Here is a 21,752-nt window from a genome sequence, read left to right as displayed (position 1 = left end):
CTGGAAATAAGGAGAAATTTTCTGACAGTGAGAACAATCAACCCATGGAACAGAAGTTGCCTTCCGAAGTTTTGGGAGTTTCATCACTGGAGGCTTTCAAGAAGAGACTAGACTGCCATCTGTCAGAAATGGTGTAGGGTCTTCTGCTTTGGTGCGGGGTTGGACTTGATGACCTACAAGGTCCCTTCAAACTCTATTAATCTAATCTAATCTAATCCATGTGACAGGGGGGATCTAATCATCTAATCCATGAAATAATCCATATTTCCTGTGGCCCTGATATTTCTTTTACAAATCTCCCAAGATTCTTAGTTTCTGAATCCACCCAAGGTCTCCAGCTGGCTACCGGTTGAGGCCATTGAAACAAACACAATGTCAATGTGTGCTGACACACAATTTGTATTTAGTGTTTGTTGTTTTAGACTTTTGAGACTCAACATGCATTGAAATCAACAAGAGATATAATGTGTTGCCTTTCAAATGGAAACAATGACATTTGTTATGCGAAAACCTGGGCATACTTCTGCAACTTTGAATTGAACTTGGAAATGTGATACAGTAGGACACCTCATCAAGTTCTTAATGCTGTTCATGCATTGGCCATCAGGTGTCCCCATCAACCTATTTTTACAAATTCTTTTCTCTTTTTTACAACCGTGTAGATTTAGCTCCAGTACCATTCTGTAACTGTAAAGTTTATAGAGCTTTAATGAATTTGTATCATGCAAAAAAAACCAACCACCACCACCCACGCACAGTACAGAGGAACGTCTCTGAGACGGAACTTGACTCAAAAATTACTTTAATATATTCTATTGAAATTCCGGGGTCAAATGGGGAGGGGGTTGCATTAAAGAGATCTGATCGAAAAAGAAACGATCAGTTAATCTCCACAAATGAAAGATGACTCACTCTCTGCCCAGGCTGGAAAATAAATCATTAACATATTAAATATATTGTTCTCATTCACTTTTCAAGTACTTGGTGCATCGCGACAGAGTTCAGAGTTTCAAAAAGTAATTCTGAGCATGTACAAAAAGTATGTTGTGATTTGACAGGGCATCCAATTTTTTTTTTAAAGTTATGTTTTTAGCTGCCTGGACTCAGTTTTACTTTTTAGGCGGGGTTCCCAATTTTCTCCCAAGCATGACTCCCATTCCCCCCCACCCCCATTAAGTCCATACAACAACCCTGCTGAGTAGGCTAACATCGGAAACCTTGCGGGCCGGGGAGAAAAGCAATAGACTGAAAACGCGTCCCTTTTGCACGCCTCGCTCCTGAGTGCTTTTGACGGCCAGCCAGGGAGAGGCGGGTTTTTTCGTGTGTGTGTGTGTGTTTTAGTTTTTTTTTTTTTTCCGCGTCCGTTTCCTTCCCCAAAGCGGTCCATTCCGGTCGATCTCCCTTTTTTGGCGCTGGGTAAGCTGCGCCCCGGACGGAGCCGCGATCCTAAAAGTAGAGCCGCGCCGTCCAAGCGCGCCGCAAAGGGAGCGTTCTTTGGCGGCTTGGCGCATTGACAGAGAGCCTGGGCTGGCCCCGAGGAGATTCCTCTCCGTTCCTTCCAGCGGGGCCCGGGAGAACCGAAAGCGCGATTTCGGAAGGCCCAAGGGGGAAAAGCGCCTTTGCGGACCGGTCCAGGATCTCCAACCGTCGCCCGCGCGCGCTTTCCGGAGTTTCCCCGCTTGGGAAGGAGGCGCGTCCCGAGAGAACCGTCGAGGGTTCCCCGGGGAGCAGAGCCTCCTCCGGCTCTTCCGACGGGGCGAGGCGCTTCTGGGCTGCTCAGCGGACGACTCCCAGGGACCGAGGAACCGACGGGGCGCCCCCTGCGGCCCCCGCAGACCCTGGGGCCCGCCGGCCCTCGAGCCGCGACGGCGGAGCCCTCCTGGCTAAAGGCGGCGGCGGCGCGATGCCTTTCTGGAAGCGCACGGTGGAGCCTCGGCGGCTGCTCCCTTCGGCGGCTGCTGCTCCCCGCCTGGCCGGGCTGCCGCTGGCCCAGTTGCACGAGGTGTGCGGCCTGACGACGCTGGCCCTGCTCCGCCAGCTGGCCGACCTGTGCGGCCACTCGGCGGCGCTGCTGGGCGACCTGGAGGGGCGCCTTTTGGAGCTCTCCCGCCGCGCCCACCGCCTGCGGGGGCGCCTCCACCGCGTGCGGCGTCTGCTCCGTCCGGGGGCTTCTTCGGAGCCAGGTAAGAGGGAGGGGGAGAGAAAAGAGGAGAGGGGGGAGGAAGAGGAGCAGGAGGGGGGAGGGGGAGCCAGAGGGGGCAACCCCTCCCGAGGAAAAGGGGGACGTTGCAAACCCAGCGAAGCAAGGAGGGAAAACTGAGCGCAAAGAAAGGGCGGTGGGCTTAAGGACTTTCTCCGAAATCCCCAACCACCCGTGGAGATGTTCAAGAAGAGATTGGACAGCTAGTTGTCTCAGATGGGATAGGGTCTTTGGCATGAGCATAGGGTTGGACTAGAAGACCTCCAAGGCCCCTTCAGACTCTGTGGTCCCAAAGATGCAAAGAGGCAACTGGACTTTTCTTGTTTTTCTTTGGAGACGTTTCACTTCTCATCCCAGAAGCTTCTTCAGCACTAACTGGATGGTGGGGAATGGAAGGATTGATATTCCTTGCAGACAGCTGGTCATTTGCATCCTTTGGGAGGGTCGTTGAGGCCACTTGGAGGTTTATCTGTGTCCTCAAGGTCAGCTGAGTTAGTGCAACTGCTTCCTGCTGTCTGCAGTTTTTCTTCTGGAAATCCATTTCTACTCCCACCCACACCAGTCCAAGGGCGTCCATCCCAAATTGTATAGCTAAAAGTCTGTAGAGATTCTCCGTCATCCAGGTCATGGTTGTCCTAAAGGTGGTTTTTTTCAGGAGGCCACTGGACTTCCTGGTTTTTCTCTTTGAAGGCCTTTCGCTTCTCATCCGAGAAGCTTCTTCAGCTCTTCTGGATGGTGGGGAATGAAAGGATTGATATTCCTTGCAGACAGCTGGTCATTTGCATCCTTTTGGAGGGTCCTTGAGGCCACTTGGAGGTTTATCTGTGTCCTCAGGGTCAGCTGAGTTAGTGCAACTGCTTCCTGCAGTCTGCAATTTTTCTTCTGGAAATCCATCCCACTCTATTCCAAGGGTGTTCATCCCAAATTGTATAGCAAAAAAAAATCTAGAGATTTCTCAATCATCCACGTCCTGGTTGTCCCAAAAGGTGCACTTTTTTCAGGAGGCAACTGGACTTTCTGGGTTGTTGTTTTTTTTCCTTTTGAAGACATTTCAAAGTCTACTTGGAAACCTCCAGTTGCCTTCTCCAGACTTCCAGCTCTGTTATGCTGATACCCACCTTGGTGCAGCTCCCTAAGTTGGCTCTTCAGTGAGGAAGGAGCAGGGATGACAGCACTTTGCTTATGTTCAGAGGCTTTTCGATGTTTTCCCCTTCCGAGGTTTTGACGGCGAACAGATCACGCGTGGCTTTGGTTCCTTCCCTTCGTTTTTGGTTAGCCTTGGTGGTCTCCTGCAGAAGGGGGGGGGATAAAAGGTCTTTGGGGGGGTGGGGAGAAGGAAACAAAGGGAGGAATCCTCCCTCCCCCCCCATCAAGCGGGAGGGGAGGCATCCTGCTTGTAAGTTTCTTTTATTTTTATTTTTCTCGTATGTATCCATGCATTCAGAACTATGTTTTCCCTTATACCTATTATCTTGTAAGCAATTGACAAAAATAAATAAATAAAGTTCTGCATCCTTTTGGGAGGGGCTGTAAGACCTGCTCTACTTTCCATGATGGGCTTGAGACTTGAGACCACAGCTAATTAGATCAGGCGGATGTTTGCAGCTTAATTAAGTTTTACCTTCAGATGCTCCTGGGTGTGGAATTTGAATGCCTCTGCAAAGAAGGTGCCCAACCCGTTCCTCTTTCGGCCGGGCAAGAGAGCGTCGGATTCTGTTCCTCTTACAAGGTTGTGTGAATGGAGTTATATCGGTGGTGGGATTCAAATGGTTTTGATACCGGTTCTGTGGGTGTGGCTTGGCGGGCGTGGCAGGGGAAGGGTACTGCAAAATCTCCAGTCAGAGGTGGGATTGGCCGGTTCTCTGAACTACTCAGAATTTCTGCTACCGGTTCTCCAGAACTGGTCAGAACCTGCTGAATGACACCTCTGGTGTTATTGCTACCCAGTGAGGCACCTTTTGCTGTTTTCTGATACAGATAGTTCTCAAGTTATGACTATTCATTTAACGACTGTTCAAAGTTACATCTTCTTGTTGTTGTTATCCTCCTCCTCCTCCTCCTCCTCCTCCTCCTCCTCCTCCTCCTCCTCCTTCTTATTTTGTTCTTTTTCTTCCTCTTCTTTTTCCTCCTCCTCCTCCCGCTCCTCCCCCTCTTTTTCTTCTTCCTTGTCTTCCTCTACTTCTTCTTTCCTCCTCCTCCTCCTCCTGCTCTCCTCCTCCTTCTCCTCCTTCTCCTTCCTAGCATGTTCGTGCAGGTGCAGGATCTGCTTTTCGGATCATTGAAATGATGCATTTGGAACCATATTTCTCCCCAAAATAAGACCTAACTGGAAAATTAGCCCTAATGCATCTTTTGGAGCAAAAATTAGTATAAGAGCAGGTCTTATTTTCGGAAAACGTGTGTGTGTGTGTGTGTGTGTGTGTGTGTATTTGCATAAGTGTGAAAATAGTAACTTACAACAGGTCATGGCACTTATGAGCAATGTAGCATCCCCTTCCCCCCCGTAGTGTTTTGATCTTGTGATCAAAATCGGAGAGTGCTTTGCAGCCCGCCTGAATTTATGATGGTTGCGGCATCCTGGAGTCATATTTCTCAGCTGAGGAAGTACAGTAAAACGTGTAAGAGCTGCCTTTCCTTCCAGACAATCCCAGTTCATATCCTGGGAGAGTTTGGATTGGTTTTGACATTAGCTATTAGTTCCTCTGCTCAAGGCAGCCCGAAAGCAGCCTTGGAATTTGGTCAGCCACATAAGTGAGGCAGAAGGAAAATTATTCTTGGGAGCAGAAGCTGCAGAGAGATTTGTGGTGGATGTACAAATGATAGCTTCCTGTGTCCAAACGTAACCTTCATCTGGCCAAGCATAACCCTTTCAGAGTTGCTGTTTATTTGGAAATCATATTCAGCACTAGTAGTTCATGTTTCCTGCGCTTATGGAAGCATTCGCCTCTTTCTTCTGAGTAACAAGCCGACCGGGCATATGAAAACATCAGACAATACACCACAGGGCAATATTTCTCAGCCTTGCCAATTTGAAGATACGCGAATTTCAATTCCTAGAATTCCCCAGCCAGCGTGGGAAGCCAACCTGTTGCAACTTTCCCTAACCTGCATGTCCTCCAGGTGTGTGGAAGTATAGCAATAGCCCTAAGACTTATATACTGCTTCATAATGTTTTACAGCCTTCTCTTAAGCGGTTTACAATGGCAGCCTGTTGCCCCCGACAATCTAGGTCCTCATTTTACTGACCCGGGAAGGATGGAAGGCTGAATCAATCTTGAGCCGTTCAAGATCGAACTCCTTGCGGTAGGCAGTGTCAGGCTGCAATTCTGCATTCTACCCACTGCACAGGGGTGGGTTTCAAAAATCCCACCAGCTGAAGAGGAAGTTGTTAAGAAAATAATGGAATGTGACGAAATTAGTAAATTGACATTTGAAATTAGAGAACAAGAAGATAAACAATTTTACAAGATATGGGATTTATCTTTGTCAATGGTTAGACACAAAATATGGAAATGAAATATGTTAAGAGAATTTTACAATACAAGGATAATAGAATCATACACAATATAATATAAAGACGTACTACTATTGGATGGATTTAGGATGAAGTAAGGAATTGTTATAATATAAATTAATTTAAAATTTTGAATATCTCGTATAAAATGATGGAATAATAGTTATAGTCAAATAAATGATTAACAATGATAATAAGGTATGCATATATGTTAGATTGATAATATGAGAATTTATACAAACTGTTAGTGAGGACTATGGAGAGGATGCACAAAAGATTTGTAATCAACCAACACACTGTATGTATGTAACTGGAAGATGGTTTTATGTTTTGTTTGTGTACGTTTGTCTAAAAATAAAAATTCTTATTTTTTTTTTAAAAAACCAGAAACTGATTTACTGCCTGCTAACTAGGTGGGTGTGGTCATGGTGGGTGTGGCCTACCAGAACTTCCTGTTTCTGGCTTCTGGTGGGCCTCCAGAGCCCAGGGGAGACCATTTTCGCCCTCCCAAGGTCCAGAGGCCTCCCCCGGGCCTCTGGGAGGGCAAAAACAGCCTCCCCCAGGCTCTGGAGGCCCACCAGGAGCCGGAAACAGGCCCGTTTCCAGACTTCTGGAAGGACCATTTTTCCCCCTCCTAGAGCCTCCGCACAGACCCTGCATCGAAAATGGGCCATGTAGAGAGTCCTGGGAGAGGCGAGGCGGGGTGGGTGGGGCCAGCCGGTCAGTTGAAATATCGGTTTGGCAAACCAGATGTAACTTGAACATCCGGTTCGCTCAAACCAGTCCAAACCGGTAGAATCCTTGTCACTGAGCTATCGTGGCTCTTGGGACTCATCTGGGATCGGGACTTCTGTCCTCACTGTGAGTTGTGTCGGAGGGGAGGGTGCACCAAGGGAGGCTCAGCCAATCTCATTGTACATGTACAAGGGTACAACCAAGGTAATAATAGCAATCTGGTGGCAACACAGAACCCGCTGCACATCACAGCAGGCGGAGGAAGCCTAAAGCATTGTAAACTTCATGATGACAATAATACGTGTTCAAAGGCCTTTGTTTTGTTCTAGGACTTATTTAGGCAGCCCTGAGGTCATCTAATCAGTTTCACTTCCAAGGAAGAACTTAAAATATGAGCTTCTTTGGTCGTAGTTGGCTGCTTTCCTGACTCATTTTGGTTTCAGGCTTCTGAGGTTAATACAAAGTCACGGCCGTAAAGAGTTAAGCGTCGTGTCTTAGACTGAAGCTGTGTATCTATGGGGATATCACTTCCTGCTGCAATTGGATTCGGCTTTTTGTAGCGTATTCTGGGATGCAAGAAGTTTGGAGATGATTCATCGGCTGGCGTTCCCGATAGAAGGGAATTAGGAGTGGGAGAATAAATGAAACCTAAACCCAGAACCATCGTTTAGAATTGAATTCGGCACGCAGGAAGGAGCCACAGGGCGGAGTCCAGATGCTTCCCGGGTTTGGACCTCAGCCTCGCAGGAGAACCTTTGCCAAATTGGCAGAGAATCAAAAATTTTAAACCGCTGGAGGGTGGGAAAGAACGACAGGAAATCAGAGTCAATGAACTCTTTATTATTCCCCCGAGTTTTGCCTCCATGTCCCTCTGCAAAACTCTGAAGCCAAACATGTGGAGAAAGGAAGCTGGGCCTTGGAGAGGTTTCATCTGTAAAATGGGAATAATGTCAAGCAGGACTGATGATGAGAAAAAGGGCTCCGTCAAATCCTGGTGAATTTTGCCTGGGGAAAGATGTTGGCGTCCAATTCTCTCCTGTCATCTGAATGATCAGCATTTCACTCTGGCAAAGGGGGAGGTTTCTAAAATGGCAGGTGCTGAAGCTTTCTAGAAAATTCGTAGGGTTTCCTGCCTGAGCCGGGGGTTGGACTAGATGACCTACAAGGTCCCTTCCAACTACTCTACTCTACTCTACTCTACTCTACTCTACTCTACTCCACTCCACTCCACTCCACTCCACTCCACTCCACTCCACTCCATTTTAAAGCCCTTATTGATGAAATTAATGCAAATAGTTACTGTTTTAAAGTTGGTGTAGGTAGTTCTCGATTTGTGACCATACTTCTCCTGTGAGAGAAGCAGCAGACTCCATGTATGTGTTTCTTTAAACATATTCTCAGTGTTGCTCTTGAAAAGGAGGAGAAATTGGCTTCTCCTTGTATAATGCTGCTGGCGACGGAAGCGCACCAAGTAAAGGACTTAGCATCTTTTCAAATTAGCTCAGAAGCAGACCATCCATATAAAACCATCTTTGCCAGAACCAAATAATAATAATAATAATAATAATAATAATAATAATAATAATAATAATAATAATATCTCAAAATCAAACTATGTGTCTACATTAAGTTGAGAAAAAAACAATCCCATTTCCATATATCTCACCTGAACATGAAAGGCTGTGCTTGAACTTTTGTGTAGCAAAAGTTAAATAAAGTGAGTTTTTGAAAAGAAAATATCTATCTATCTATCTATCTATCTATCTATCTATCTATCTATCTATCTATCATCCATCCATCCATCCATCCATCCATCTATCCATCATCTATCTGATCATTTATCTATCTATATACATCCATATATATAATCTGTCTATATCTCTAGCATCCCTCTAGCATCTCTCTATATACACACATATAAATGTCTGTCTGTCTGTCTGTCTGTCTATCTATCTATCTATCTATCTATCTATCTATCTATCTATCTATCTATCTAATCTATTTAATTTTTCTATTGTCACCCTCTGTGCATGTTTATCTCATCTCTATCTATCTATCTATCTATCTATCTATCTATCTATCGATCTATCTATCTATCTATCTATCTATCTATTTAATTTTTCTATTGTCTCTCTCTGTGTGTATGTTTATCTCATCTCTGTCTATCTATCTATCATCTATCTATCTATCTATCTATCTATCTATCTATCTATCTATCTATCTATCTCATCTATCTAATCTCTATCATCTCTGTATATATGTATATCTGTCTATTATTCTATCATCTCTATATATTTGTGTGTGTCTCTATCATGTCTGTCTGTCTGTCTAACTAACATCTATCTATCTATCTCAAGGACAACTTTCTGAAATAAAAAAAACTGTCCTTTATGACGAAGGAAGCAGGGTCCCTGTATTTGTAGGCAACGACTCCGTGCCTTGAGTTGGGTGCGTGGACAGCTGTTGTGTTTTCTGCGGCTGAGCTAAGAATAATATTTGGGAAGCGAAGGCCCATCTCCATTCCTTGCCCAAGGAAGGAGCTGAGCCAAATGGACAGATTGGAGTCAACATTTCTTGGTTTGTTTTGCTTTATTTTGAGACAGTCAGGAATGGGAAGGAGAGTCTCTGGGGAGGCGAACTTCTTCCATCCCCTTAATGTATCCTCCGTGTCCCCTCCCCAAACATAACAAGAAAAAAAGATGACTTCCACCACATTGTCAGGCAGCTAGACTGGACTTGCAGCCCCCGCTATCCAGGGCCAGCACCCCTCTCCTTCCAGACTCACCCCCTATTTCCCCTTGCAGCTACTCTCCCAACAAAATCTCAATCAGGACCACCGAAGGAGGACAGTTCACGGAGCTATTTACACCCCAGTTCCTCAACTTCGGACCTTTTAAGATGTGTGGACTTCAATTCCCAGAATTCCCCAGCCAGTAGGAGGAGCAAAATGGATTTCTGTGGAATCTGGGCAGGGAAGAGGAGACAGACATCCCTCGTTGAATAAATTAGGACCTCTGCCCTTGACGTTCCACAAGAAAAGGGAAGCTGCTCTGCCCCTGGGATCCAACTTGGCTGGGCCTTGTCCAAAGGACAGCGTGTTCACCCCAGAGGCTGAAAGGAATACGGTGTTCCAGAAACACGTTTCCCACTGCTTAATGGCCTTGGCCAAACCAGAGTCCCCGGAGTCCCTTATTTTCACGAAGACGGGCATTTGGTAATAGATAGGCTTTCACTGAGGTCTTGTTGATTTTCAAGTGTGTTTCTCTGGCAAAACGCATTGCCACAATTCCGCAGAATTGCCAGTTTTGAGCGATGATTGATTGCAAGGTGTGAAATCAGAAAATGGCACGTTTAAATGCAAACCATCTTTATATGAGTGCCAGTACAGCCACGTGTCCAAGATCTTGGTGACATTAGGTAAAGGTAAAGGTTCCCCTCTCACATACATGCTAGTCGCTTCTGGCTCTAGGGGGCGGTGCTCATCTCCGTTACAAAGCCAAAGAGCCAGCGCTGTCCGAAGACGTCTCCGTGGTCATGTGGCCAGCAAGACTAAATCCCTTCGAAGGCGCATGGAACGCTGTTCCCTTCCCACCAAAGGGGTCCTTATTTTTCTACTTGCATTTTTTTAACATGCTTTCGAACTGGAGCTGGGAGAAATAACAGAAGCTGGGAGAAATAACAGGAGCTCTCTCCGTTACGCGGTGCTAGGGATTCGAACTGCCAAACTGCTGACCTTTCTGATTGACAAGCTCAGCGTCTTAGCTACTGAGCGCCACGTCCCACTTTGGTGACACTGTAGAGCCCCACATTCACATCCATGCATGGTCATGGTGACCGCACGTACTCTCTTTTCAACTTAGCTCATGGAACGGTTCTTGTGAGGCCCATGTAAGCTCTCTTAAGAAAAGTGAGAGGTTAATTTAACAACGCTCTTCAGTTCAGTTTCAGTTTAAGACAAACCCTCTCCACTCAAAAATAAGCAAGTTGCAGCTGGTAGATGATATAGAACAGGCGTTTTGTAACCTGGGGAACTTCCAAAGACCTGGCTCCAACTATCAGGATTCTCAGCCTTGAACCATACAGCCTTGGGAATTCTGGAACTTGAAATCCATACTTCAAGAGGTCATCCGGATTGGGATTTGTTCTTTTTTAAAAAAAGGATGTAAACAATACTAGCTATCTAGATAAGGATCCTCTTCGTGTGTCTTTCCATTCTGCTTTGGACTTCGTTAAAATGCCCCCCATTCACAAGAATTTGGACATCGGCCCATAATTGGTTAAGTTCAAAAGTTTTCCCTTGGTGCAGAGAGATGATAATGTTGCGGTTGCAAATGGATGGAACCTCCTTGTGGGAATGGTTTGTGGATGGCTGGACAGTGTTGGGAGTTCTAGTCCTGACAAAGTCCGTACGGGATTAAAATTGGGGGAAAAAACTGGCCTTACGGAATGAAAGCATTCAAAGGAGAGAGGCTGTTCTGAATTACTATCATCTTAGGTTCTGTGGACCCTTTTCTTTCTGCAGGAGACAATCTTGCTTAGATCAACACTGGGGTGGAAAAACGAGAGACTATCAACGCAGGGTGGGGTGCATTGGATCCGAAAGAAAACAAGAGTCTGGGGGTTGGGAAATGGCTTCTAGCTCAGCAAGATTTATGAGCCTGGAGGCTTTCCTAAACTTCCAAGCAGGCCAGGATGCTCGAAGGGAGGAAAATCACTTCCAGATTTCAGGCTGCGATCCAGAGGGCAGCCCAGGGTGTAGGTTTTGGCAGAGAAAAAAGCAGGCCTGGCAAAGGTAGCAAATATAGAGATGTGCTGGGCCTGGTTCAAGAGAAAAGCTGCTGGATTCTGGAAAGAAATTCCTCTCGGGAAACCCTTCGCTTTCCCTTTAAGCTCACACAACCTTGCAGGGGAGCTTCAGCCGCCGTTTCCTCTCCTCGGTGGAAGAAATATCCAGGTCCAGGTCCAAGCCGGGAGAAAGGCACTGGAGACAAAATGGAGGCTGGAGGCTGATTGGAAAGGTGGTTTAACGATGAACAGAACCACCAAGCCCATGGTTCTGGGCAGCTGACCACATGGAGTTGAGAGTGAGGGGTTTTTATGCTGTCTCTTGGGCTTTGAACTTGAGGTTCCTGTTCCTGTGCAAGAACACGTATTCTATTGGCTGCTGTCAGACTCCCGTGGCGCCATGTACAAATCCTAGGAGTTTGGCTGAGCTAAGTTTGGTCGAAGATTGGGCTGATGCAGTGAAAGGTCTTGTTGGGCAATTCCTATTGTGGCTGAGGGCTAACAGGGGTGGGAAAAAATCCCAGCAACCAGTTCACTGCCGGGTTGCCGGGTGGGCAAAGCCATGGTGGCTGGGGCCATGGTGGGCGGGGCTTATGAGAACTTTCTGTTTCTAGCTTCTGGTAGGCTCCAGAGCCTGGGGAGGCCATTTTTGCCCTCCCAAGGATCTGGAGACTTCCCCCAGGCCTCTTGGAGGGCAAAAATAACGTCCCCTGGGCTCCCAGAAGCTGGAAACAGGCCCATTTCCAAACTTCTGGTACTTATGGTAGGGTAGGATAGTTTAGGGTAGGGTAGGATAGAGTAGAGTAGAGTAGAGTAGAGTAGAGTAGAGTAGAGTAGAGTAGAGTAGAACAGGACAGGACAGGACAGGACAGGAACAGAAGAAAACAGAATAGCAGAGTTGGAAGGGACTTTGGAGCAGGGGTGGGATTCTACCAGTTCGCACCTATTCGCTAGAACCAGTTGTTAACACTCTAAGCAGTTTGGAGAACTGGTTGCTAGAAGAAATTACTGACCTAATCCTGTAAGGAAGGCAGGAAGGAAACATTCTGGTGTTGCTTACAGAAACTGCCTCTCCGTTAACCCTTATTCCATTCTTGGCAGGACTAGACTTCCTGTCTCTGGAACTTCTCTGGAGTTTTTTTCCCCTTCTTTGCTGGTACTTTGCTCGTGTGGAGTGACCATTCAATGTTACAATGGCACTTAAAAAAAATGACTTATGACCATTTTTCACACTTACAACTGTTGCAGCATCCCCACAGTCATGAGAGGCCAGGCGAGGAGATGCGTGGCTCAATGTGAGTGATATTGAGTTGGCCACGCCCAGCGGAAATCATGACCACCAAGTCATGTCCACCCAGTCACATGACCACCAAGCCATGCCCACCACCTAAGCCACGCCCACAGAACCAGTTGTTAAAAATTTGAATCCCACCCCTGTTTAAAAGGTGATGTTAACCTGCCAGCTATTGCAATTTGTTGTTTTGCTCATGACCTGGTGGTTGGTCTGGCTCGTTCTTCATTATTCCTGTCTGTTATATCTTGAAGTAGTTCTGCCAAGCTCCTCTCTATTTGAACAGGCCTGGCTGTGCCTTCATAGGATAAATCCACATGCCAGGGTTTGCGGGGGGGGGGGTTTGACATCTGTCCCTGTTCTCCCGATGAGAAGTGGTCTCTGCTCCACCTACAGGGTCTTTCCTGGAAACAACAACAAAAGACATGACCAACATGACTGAAGCAAAAAGAACAGGGCTAATTACAGGTGGGAGGCGGTTGGAAGGAGCTATTTTACACGCGCAAGGGCTAAATTGATTAATAAAGGCATAGATCTCCGTAATGGTAGCTTAATACTCTGACAATGTCAGCAGAGGCTGACAAAAGCTTAGTAAGTAAATATACTTTTAGTTCTGGAGAATTTTACCCCATTTTACAGTTGTTAAGTGAATCACTGCGGTTAATAGATTAATAATCTGGTTGTTAAGTGAATCTTGCTTCCCCACTGACTTGGCTTCTCAGAAGGTCGCCAAAGAGGGATTGCGTCACTCCGGGAATCCTGGCACTGTCGTAAATATGCCGGACATCTGAATCCTAAATCACGTAAACCATGGGGAATGGTCGTAAGTGTGAAAAACGGTCACGAGTGACTTCTTCCAGTGCCGCTGTAACTTTGAATGATCCCTAAATGAGCTGTTGTAATTTGAGGATTGCCTGCATTTGATTTTTTGGGGACGGGGGGGATGTGTGGAGATAAACCTCCCTATATTTATTATTTCCCCTCTTTAATCCAACCCAACCTCCTGTTTCTCTCATTCCTGGAATGTTTTGATTGCAAGCAAGTGAAGAAAGACACTTCAGGGTTTCCTCCAAAGATTTAGCGGCTCCCCTCTCAGCCCCCTCCCCAGAGTTAAAAAAAAAAAACAGGTTGGTGCCAGCATTTCTAAAAGCTCTTTTTTAAAAAAAAGAAGCCCATAATCCTTCAGCGGGAGAGGTGATCTGGCGGAAATTAGATCCACCATTTACTTCCCTCTTCCCCGCTGCTGCTATTTGGAAGGAGGAGGCTGCGGCGGCCGCATTCCTGGAGATATGAAAGAACAGCAGAGAACTGGCAACTCTGCCAAAAGAGATGAAAGCAAGAGAAGAGTTCAGATTTGTGTGTGCCCGGTGTGGGAGCGAGGAAAAGCCGAGTGCCAAGCTGCGCCAGAATCATCTTGCAAAAAAAAGAAAAGAAAAAGAAAATTAAAAATAAAATGAATCCCACTCAGTGGGTGGCCTCTTTTTTTGCTGTGTTTTGGTTCTGCCCACAGTGGACTTGTGCCACCCAGGGTGTGTGTGTGTGTGTGTGTATGCAAATAGTTTACACAACAACAACAACAACACACGGCTCAGGGATGGGCTGGGATGCTGCAGGACTGTCTGAAGGGGTGTAGGGTTTCCTGCCTAAGCAGGGGGTTGGACTAGAAGACCTCCAAGGTCCCTTCCAATTCTGTTATTCTGAGTCAGGGGTCTTCAAACTTGGCAACTTTAAGACTTGTGGACTTAAATCTTTCCCCTGCATGTTGGAAGTGCAATAAGGAAAATGGAAGGTATTATCATTTATGGTGGAATTGTAAAGAAACCCAATTTGAATTTTCTGCCCATTTTGGCAGAAAATTCAGAAATGGTTAGAAGAGACGTGTAAGATCAAAATTGAATACAGACCTGAAATTTTCTTGTTAGGAATTAATGTGGGAAAATACGACAAAGATATTATATACCTAACAATTCATGTAATTACTGCTGCAAGATTGGGCTATGCACACCAGTGGAAATGTAAAGAAACTCCAAGTGAAATAGAAATAATTAGGAAAATTTGGATGTGTGCAGAAATGAACAAATTGACAAAAGAATTAAAAAATAAGGATGAATCGGATTATTACAAAGTATGGGATAATTGTTATTGTTGGTTAGAAAAGAGGAAGGATCAAGATAATAAGAAATGATTATATGTGTATATTATATGCTATGTATATAGAATGTAATGTGCACTATTTTTATATATGATTTAGCAATGAAAGACAACTGTGTGGGTTAGGAAGATTGCACCACGTTCATTGTTTTTAATGTTCTTTTCTGTTTTTGTGTTTGTCTATTAAAATTAAATAAAAAAAAAAAGACTTGTGGACTTCAACTCCCAGAATTCCTCCTCCAGTCATGTTAGCTCAGGAATTCTGGGAGTTGAAGTCCACAAGTCTTAAACTTGCCAAGTTTGAAGACCCTCGCTCTAAGTTAAGTTGACTAGGGCTGAGTGGAGGAGGGCTAGGAAGTTGTCTTTAGAAGTCGTGGGAGGTTCATCACTGGAGGCTTTCAAGAAGAGATTGGACTGCCATTCGTCAGAAATGGTGCAGGGTGGAGGGGTTGGACTAGATGACCTACAAGGTCCCTTCCAACTGTGTTAATCTGTATCTTTATGCCAGTGCTCAGGCGCTCTGAACCGCAGGCACCTTACAATCCTTCAAGTGTTTCAATTTGCAGAGAGTGTCCTCTGCTCCCACCCTAACGTAACCCTCTATTCGGAACTGTTCTCAGGCTGTATCAGAATCGCTCCTCTGCATGGTATCTCTACAGATGGAGCTCGCTGGCCCAGCCTTCTCCAGGACGAAACAAGGGCTCCATTGAGCTCGGCCATATCGCGATCCAAGGAAACTTATTCTTAGATGCCTCCTCCTTCCCAGCCCCACTCTTCCTGGCAACGTTGCCCCAAAAGTACCAAGCACGCGGGGATGTTGGCTGAGCCCCAGCCGGCCAAGCGAGGGCCCCACACACAGAGACCAATGCCAGGCTGGCACGAAGTGATTTTCGAACAGAGAGGCTGGTCCCTGGGTTTGGGTGCCCCCTGGCCCTAATGCTCATTGAATGAGCTGAGTGTGCTTGCCCAAAGAAGGGGCATTATGTGTGTGGGTGTTTAGGCACATATTCTAAGGGAATAAGTGCGCCCTGCTCTAGGGCTCCGATTTGCAAAGGGACGTTTCTCAGATTCACTGCCTGGAACGGAGCAGGTGTTTCTCCGAAGAGGGATCTTGGACCAGTTCAAGCCACAGACCTGGCTTGGCCAGTGGCATCCGAGAGGTTGTGGTGTTTAAAAGCTGTCCCTGAATCGAAGCCGTTAAGCTTGGAAAAGCAGGTGAGAAATTTCTCTGCATTAACCCTGTGTCTCTCTGGCTGAGTGCTGGCTTATTTTTTCCTCTTAAGTGGGCTTTTTAAACATTTGAACAGACAGACAGGTGGATACCCAGAATTGCTAGAAGTGAAGAGTTGGAAAGGACTGCAAAGAGAATTTAGTCTAGCCCTCAGCCATATTCAAGAAAACCACATAATAAGCCATTCTCAAAAGAGTGCTGGCATTTATAACAGGGAATAGGACTAACTAGAGAGGCTCGGCTTTGTGAAAAGGATACACAATTAACCCCGAAAGAATTTTCAATCCGTTTGCAATCAAGATCTTTCAATTGGAAAGATCTTAGGGGAGGGGGAAAAGAGGAAAACTTAGAACACAGCTGTAAATTAAAGATAATAATAATGCTAATAGCAATTCTTAAATAAGAGTGTCTTCTGGTAATATAATGTTAGTTGCAAATGACCGAAGGGGGCGACAAATCTCAAATCCACATTGAAAAAGAACAGATTCGTTGCAAGAAATAATTCCAAGCGGTGAAGCTTTTGCATTTCTGCTCCTGGATGCAGGGGTTAAAAATGGCCTCTGAATTTCGGTGGGCTGTGGGGTTATTAAAAGCACAAAAGTGATGCCATTGTGTGTATGTGCACGAGTATGTATAGAGCAAACTACATTTCTACCCGTAATTTCTGAGTGTGTTTTTTAGATAACTGCAGCTGTTTTTCAAAAATGCCTCTGTGGTCCTAGGTTCCATCCCCAGAGGCAGAGGTGGTCTTCAGCAGGTTCTGACCAGTTCTGGAGAATCGATAGCAGAAATTTTGAGTAGTTCGGAGAACCGGCAAATCCCACCTCTGACTGGCCCCACCCCCATCTATTCTCCACCTCCCATTGAGTCCCAGCTGATCGGCTGGGTCTTCTTTGGCTGCCCTGCATAGGAGAACGGAGCTGGAAAGCAGGTTAGTGGGGGGGGGGAGGGAATAGGGATTTTGCAGTAACCTTCCCCTGCCATGCCCACCAAGCCACGCCCACAGAACCGGAAGTAAAAATAATTGAATCCCACCACTGCCCAGAGGGATAGTATCAAGACCACGAGAAGTGATAGTATCGCCTTATACTGCGCCTATTTCCTCATTCCATTCCATTCCATTCCATTCCATTCTATTCTATTCTATTCCTATTTCTATTCCTATTTCCTTATTCCGTTCCATTCCATTCCGTTCCGTTCTATTCTATTCTATTCTATTCTATTCTATTCTATTATTATTCTATTCTATTCCTATTTCCTTATTCTGTTCTATTCTATTCTATTCTATTCTATTCTATTATTATTCCATTCCTATTCCTATTTCCTCATTCCATTCCATTTGATTCCATTCCATTTGATTCGATTCGATTCGATTCCATTTTATTCTATTCTATTCTATTCTATTCTATTTCTACTTCTATTCCTATTTCTTCATTCCATTCCATTCCATTCTATTCTATTCCAACCTAGATCTAAGGAGAAATTTCCTGACAACGAATCAACGGAACACCTTGCCCCTTTGGAGTTGTGGCTTGCTCTTTCATTGGATGTTTTCAAGAAGAGACTGGAATTCGTTCCGGGCCATTTGTCTGGAATGGTGTAGGGTCTTGGGTCTCCTGCTAGAGCAGAAGGTTGGGCTAGAAGACCTCGAAGGTCCCTTCTAATCCTATTTTCTGTGCTCTTCAATAGAACTGTGTATCGACACCTTTGTGATGCCTGGAGGGGCTCCTGTGGCATGAAGCCAGCCTTAGTTTTCCTCCAGCAGGCAAAGAGAGGACCATGAATAAAAAGGTCAAAAGCCTAGCCTAAACTAAACTGAACTGAACTGAACTAAACTAAACTATAAACTAAGCGATAAACTAAACTAAACTAAACTAAACTGAACTGAACTAAACTAAACTAAGCTATAAACGAAACGATAAACTAAACGATAAACTAAACTAAACTAAACTAAACTGAAAGTACTACCCAAACATTTATATAAGGTGACCTCTATTCTATTTCCAAATGGATCTGTCTTTAATATTTGTGTATTGGGGTTATAAATACTAAATTCAAAGGGTTGTTGTTGTTTTTAAAAAAAGCATGTTTAAAAATAAAGAAAGACATTGGGTCTCACATAAAAAAAAATTTTTTTTCCCCCATGCTTTTATTACTCATGGAAAGTGAGGCAAGGCAGCTAAAGATGTGTAGGAGTAGGAAATAATGACATATGGCAATAATTAATAGTGAAATAATAATTAAAAACTAAGCTGCGGCATGGGAAATAATGAAGCAATAATGAACCACGACATAGTCATTTAAAAGGTAGGGCAGAGGAAGCAATTGAATAAGAATAATTAAATAATCATTAAAAATCAAGCTATAGGAAATAACTCTACAAGGGTAATTAAAATCCTAGTATTAAGAGGATTGGTTTAAGCCACTGCTGCCACCTACTGGCTGTCATGAGCATAACTCATTCGGGAATGTGATTTAAGGAATATAAGAATAATCTGCGGAAATTCTCAGCCATCCAGGTCATGGTTGTCTCAAAGATGCTTTTTTCTTCAAAAGGCAACTGGGCTGTTTTTTTCCTTAAGGGAAGAAGAAGAAAATGTTTCGCTTTTCATCCAAGAAGCTTCATCAGTTCTGATGGCGGCGAGGTGGAAGGATGGATTCTGATAGGGGTGTGAGTGTGTGTGTAAATGGCAGGATTGTATTTTTTTTTCTTTTGCAGTCATCTGGTCATCAGCACTCTCAAGAGCTCTCAGGGGGAGTGCTAATGACCAGATGACTGCAAGGAAACACAATCCTTCCATTTCCCCTGTCCCTCCATCCTATCAGAACCTACCCTTCCCTCCCTCCACCAACCAGCTGCAATTATCAGTTCCTATCCTTCCATTCACACACACACACACACAGCACCCCACCACCACCATCAGAACTTATGGAGCTTCTTGGATGAGAAACAAAACGTTCACTTCTTCGTCGAGGGGGAAAAAAACCGTCCAGTTGCCTTTTGAAGAAAAAAGCAGCTTCGAAACAATATACAGAATGATTTATTTCCAACGTTCACTCATTGTCATCATGTCTGAATTGGATTGATTTGAGCAGAAAAGCAGTTCTTGGAAAGAGGTGCCAGAATGGGCTATGGAAATAGCAATAGCAATAGCACTTAGACTTATATACCACTTTACAGTGCTTATATAGCCCTCTCTAAGCGGTTTACAGAGTCAGCCTCTTGCCCCCAACAATCTGGGTCCTCATTTTACCCACCGTGGAAGGATGGAAGGCTGATCCAGTGAGAATCGAACTGCTGGCAGTGGGCAGAGTTAACTATAGCAGTAGCACTTAGGCTTATAATACCACTTCACAGTACTTATACAGGGAGGTATGTTGGACATGTTCTCTACCTTGAGTTATTTGTTAAAATAATAAAGGCGAGATATCGATAAATAAATAAAAAACCAAAAATGACACACAGAGTTACTTTGACTAGTGCGTTGCCCACTAGTCCCCCGTAATCAGAATCTTGCTTTCCATTTTCCTGTTTACTTTTAAATAATCCATTTAACAAATCATTAAAAATAATCAGCTCAGAAGGAATTGGGAAGCTGGTCATGTCAGAGAGCTGCAGTTTGTCTAAAGCACCACCAGGTGGTACTACAAGAGAGCTGCTTCCAAAGGTCTTGACCTCAACTTCTGCAGTTCAGCTCTTCTGCCCAAGAAGACTACATGACCTTCTACTGTACTCTCCCTTGAAGGGATAAAGATAAGGAGGCCAGGAGAATCAGAGATGATTGGCTGAGATAGAGTCAGTTTATAACCTGCACCGGCTTTATGTCATCCCGATAGTTTGAACAACAACAACTCCTAACCCCAGGCAATATGGTCAAGGTTGAGGAGTCTAGAGCAACTTCTAAAAAACCCAGGCAAACACTAGTAGACAGCAAAAATCTAGAGAAAACTGGATCATTCCCCCCACCATCTAGTGTAGTATAACCCAACCTTGGCAACTTTTAAGGTGGATGGACTTCAACTCCCAGAATTCCCCAGCCAAAAAGAAGACACTGTTTCTTAGGACATGTTGTGGCCCGCAAAGCTGATGGCAGATTTGGGCAGTGAGGAGATTGGGGAAGAACATGGGCCAGTCCTGGGGTCTGGGGAAAGCTCTGACAAGGGCTCTGCGACAGAGGCAGAGATGGGGCCAAGGCCGTCCGACAGTTATCAGCTGCCTTCGGAGTTGGAGATCAGTGGGGCAGAAGAACATCTGGAGCCTGTTCCCAGTGTGCGCATGCACAGAGCTGCCAGGAGAAGGGAGCAGTTAAGGAACATGGGTTGACTCGGGAGTAAAGGCACAGGTGGACGGTGAATGGCCCCTCCCATAGGGAATAAAGAGGAGAAAAGGGGGAGTGGGGTTTGCAGGAGACCATTAGTTCATTTAATTAGTGTGAAGATTTGTTTATCTGAGTTCATGACTCACAGAGACTTCTTGCCAAGTATTTCCTGGTACAGCGTTGCCCTTGGAAGCCATCGGCCTGGCAACTCTCCCAGACTGATAAGGTCTGTGGTTGCAATTCATCCTCGAAAGACTGTTTGCCGGGACTTTGCTGGGTGTGAATGATAGGAATTCACATTAGTCAAATAAAAAGGGCTTTTTTTTCATGATTTTGTGAAGCCTAAGTCAGAACAGAACAAAGCGCTGAAATCAGTAGTGGGATTCAAATAATTTAACAACCGGATCTCTACCCTAATGACCAGTTGGGTGGGCATGGTCAGGGGGTGTGGCAGGCAGCACTCGGCCTCCTGCATCCCCCTGGGAGCAAAAGTGCTTTCTGGAAGGGGTGAGGAGGGGAGGGGACAGCCAGCAATTTAACAATCGGTCCGGCTGAAGTGGTGCGAACCGGTAGAATCCCACCACTGGCTGAAATCTTTAAATACAGTTTTCCTAGTGTGGACCCCAAATCGGTTTCTCTGCAATTCCCAGCTGTTTCTTCTGAAAGTGGTTCCCTGGTTTGACCTCCACTGGCATCAAAGTAAGGGTTGGAAGATAAGCAGAGGTAACTGAATTGTTTTTTTTGAATGTGGGACCACCACAACTAGAGGTTCTACTAACTTGGAGAAGAAATCTTCTCAAAAGAAGTCAGCAGCAAAGTATTTCTGTAACAGTTGCCAAAGAAACAACATGGAGCCACGTCCTTGAAGGAGATGCAATCTGACCTTTTAGCCCGTGATTCAGAATATCGTAAGCCCTTCAGATGAGCTGCTGTTGAGAAGTATAATCCTCCATGGATTTGTTTGACTTTCTAAATGGGTGGCCAACACTCCAGCTGTTGGCGATGAATTCCTAAGGTTTTGCCTCAGGTAGACAGCCATTCTGTCAAAAAAGCGGAGAGGAAGGTAGACCTCAGTGGATGCCAAATGTTGTTTTCCTGCTGACGTTCTTTTACAAAGTCGTTTACGGAGAAATGGGATGATTCCAGGTGAATGGGACTGCATGGAGAACGTAGCAGGGATTGTGTTAGTGTATGGTGGCCAAACCTCCGAAATTTAGTAGTGCCTTTTCCAACTAACGAATTTTATTAAAAAGCATAAGCATCGTGAATTCCATCAGATGTTAAGAGTGGCTGGACTGATGTTGGAGATGAAAAGGGAGAATGAGCATCATGTGGTTATAAGAGGGATACAATCAAGGTCAAGTGAGGTTCTAACACCAATCTGTAAAGCCCTAGTAAGACCACACCTAGAATCCTGCATCCAGTTTTGGTCACCACACTAGAAAAAAGATGTTGAGACTCTAGAAAGAGTGCAGAGAAGAGCAACCAGGAAGATTAAGGGACTATAGGCTAAAACATATGATGAA

At 45.1% G+C, this 21,752-nt stretch overlaps 1 protein-coding gene across 2 annotated transcripts in view; it reads left to right on the top strand.

Moving 5' to 3' along the window:
• Positions 1 to 662: 662 nt before the first annotated feature.
• Positions 663 to 21,752, top strand: part of NHSL2 (NHS like 2) — a 94,966-nt gene continuing 73,876 nt past the window's right edge. For both annotated transcript variants that reach the window (XM_087941011.1, XM_026703174.2), the window contains exon 1: positions 663 to 2,183. In XM_087941011.1, coding sequence (XP_087797137.1) covers positions 1,904 to 2,183 — 280 coding nt within the window. In that variant the 5' untranslated portion in view covers positions 663 to 1,903. The remainder of the gene's footprint in view (positions 2,184 to 21,752) is intronic.

The sequence above is a fragment of the Pseudonaja textilis genome, chromosome 12 (assembly GCF_049901715.1).
Source record: "Pseudonaja textilis isolate UNSWEBS1 chromosome 12, rPseTex1.2, whole genome shotgun sequence".
Classification (NCBI taxonomy): domain Eukaryota; kingdom Metazoa; phylum Chordata; class Lepidosauria; order Squamata; family Elapidae; genus Pseudonaja; species Pseudonaja textilis.
The sequence above is the reverse complement of the archived record's forward strand: the minus strand, read 5'-3'. Positions and strand labels throughout refer to the sequence as shown.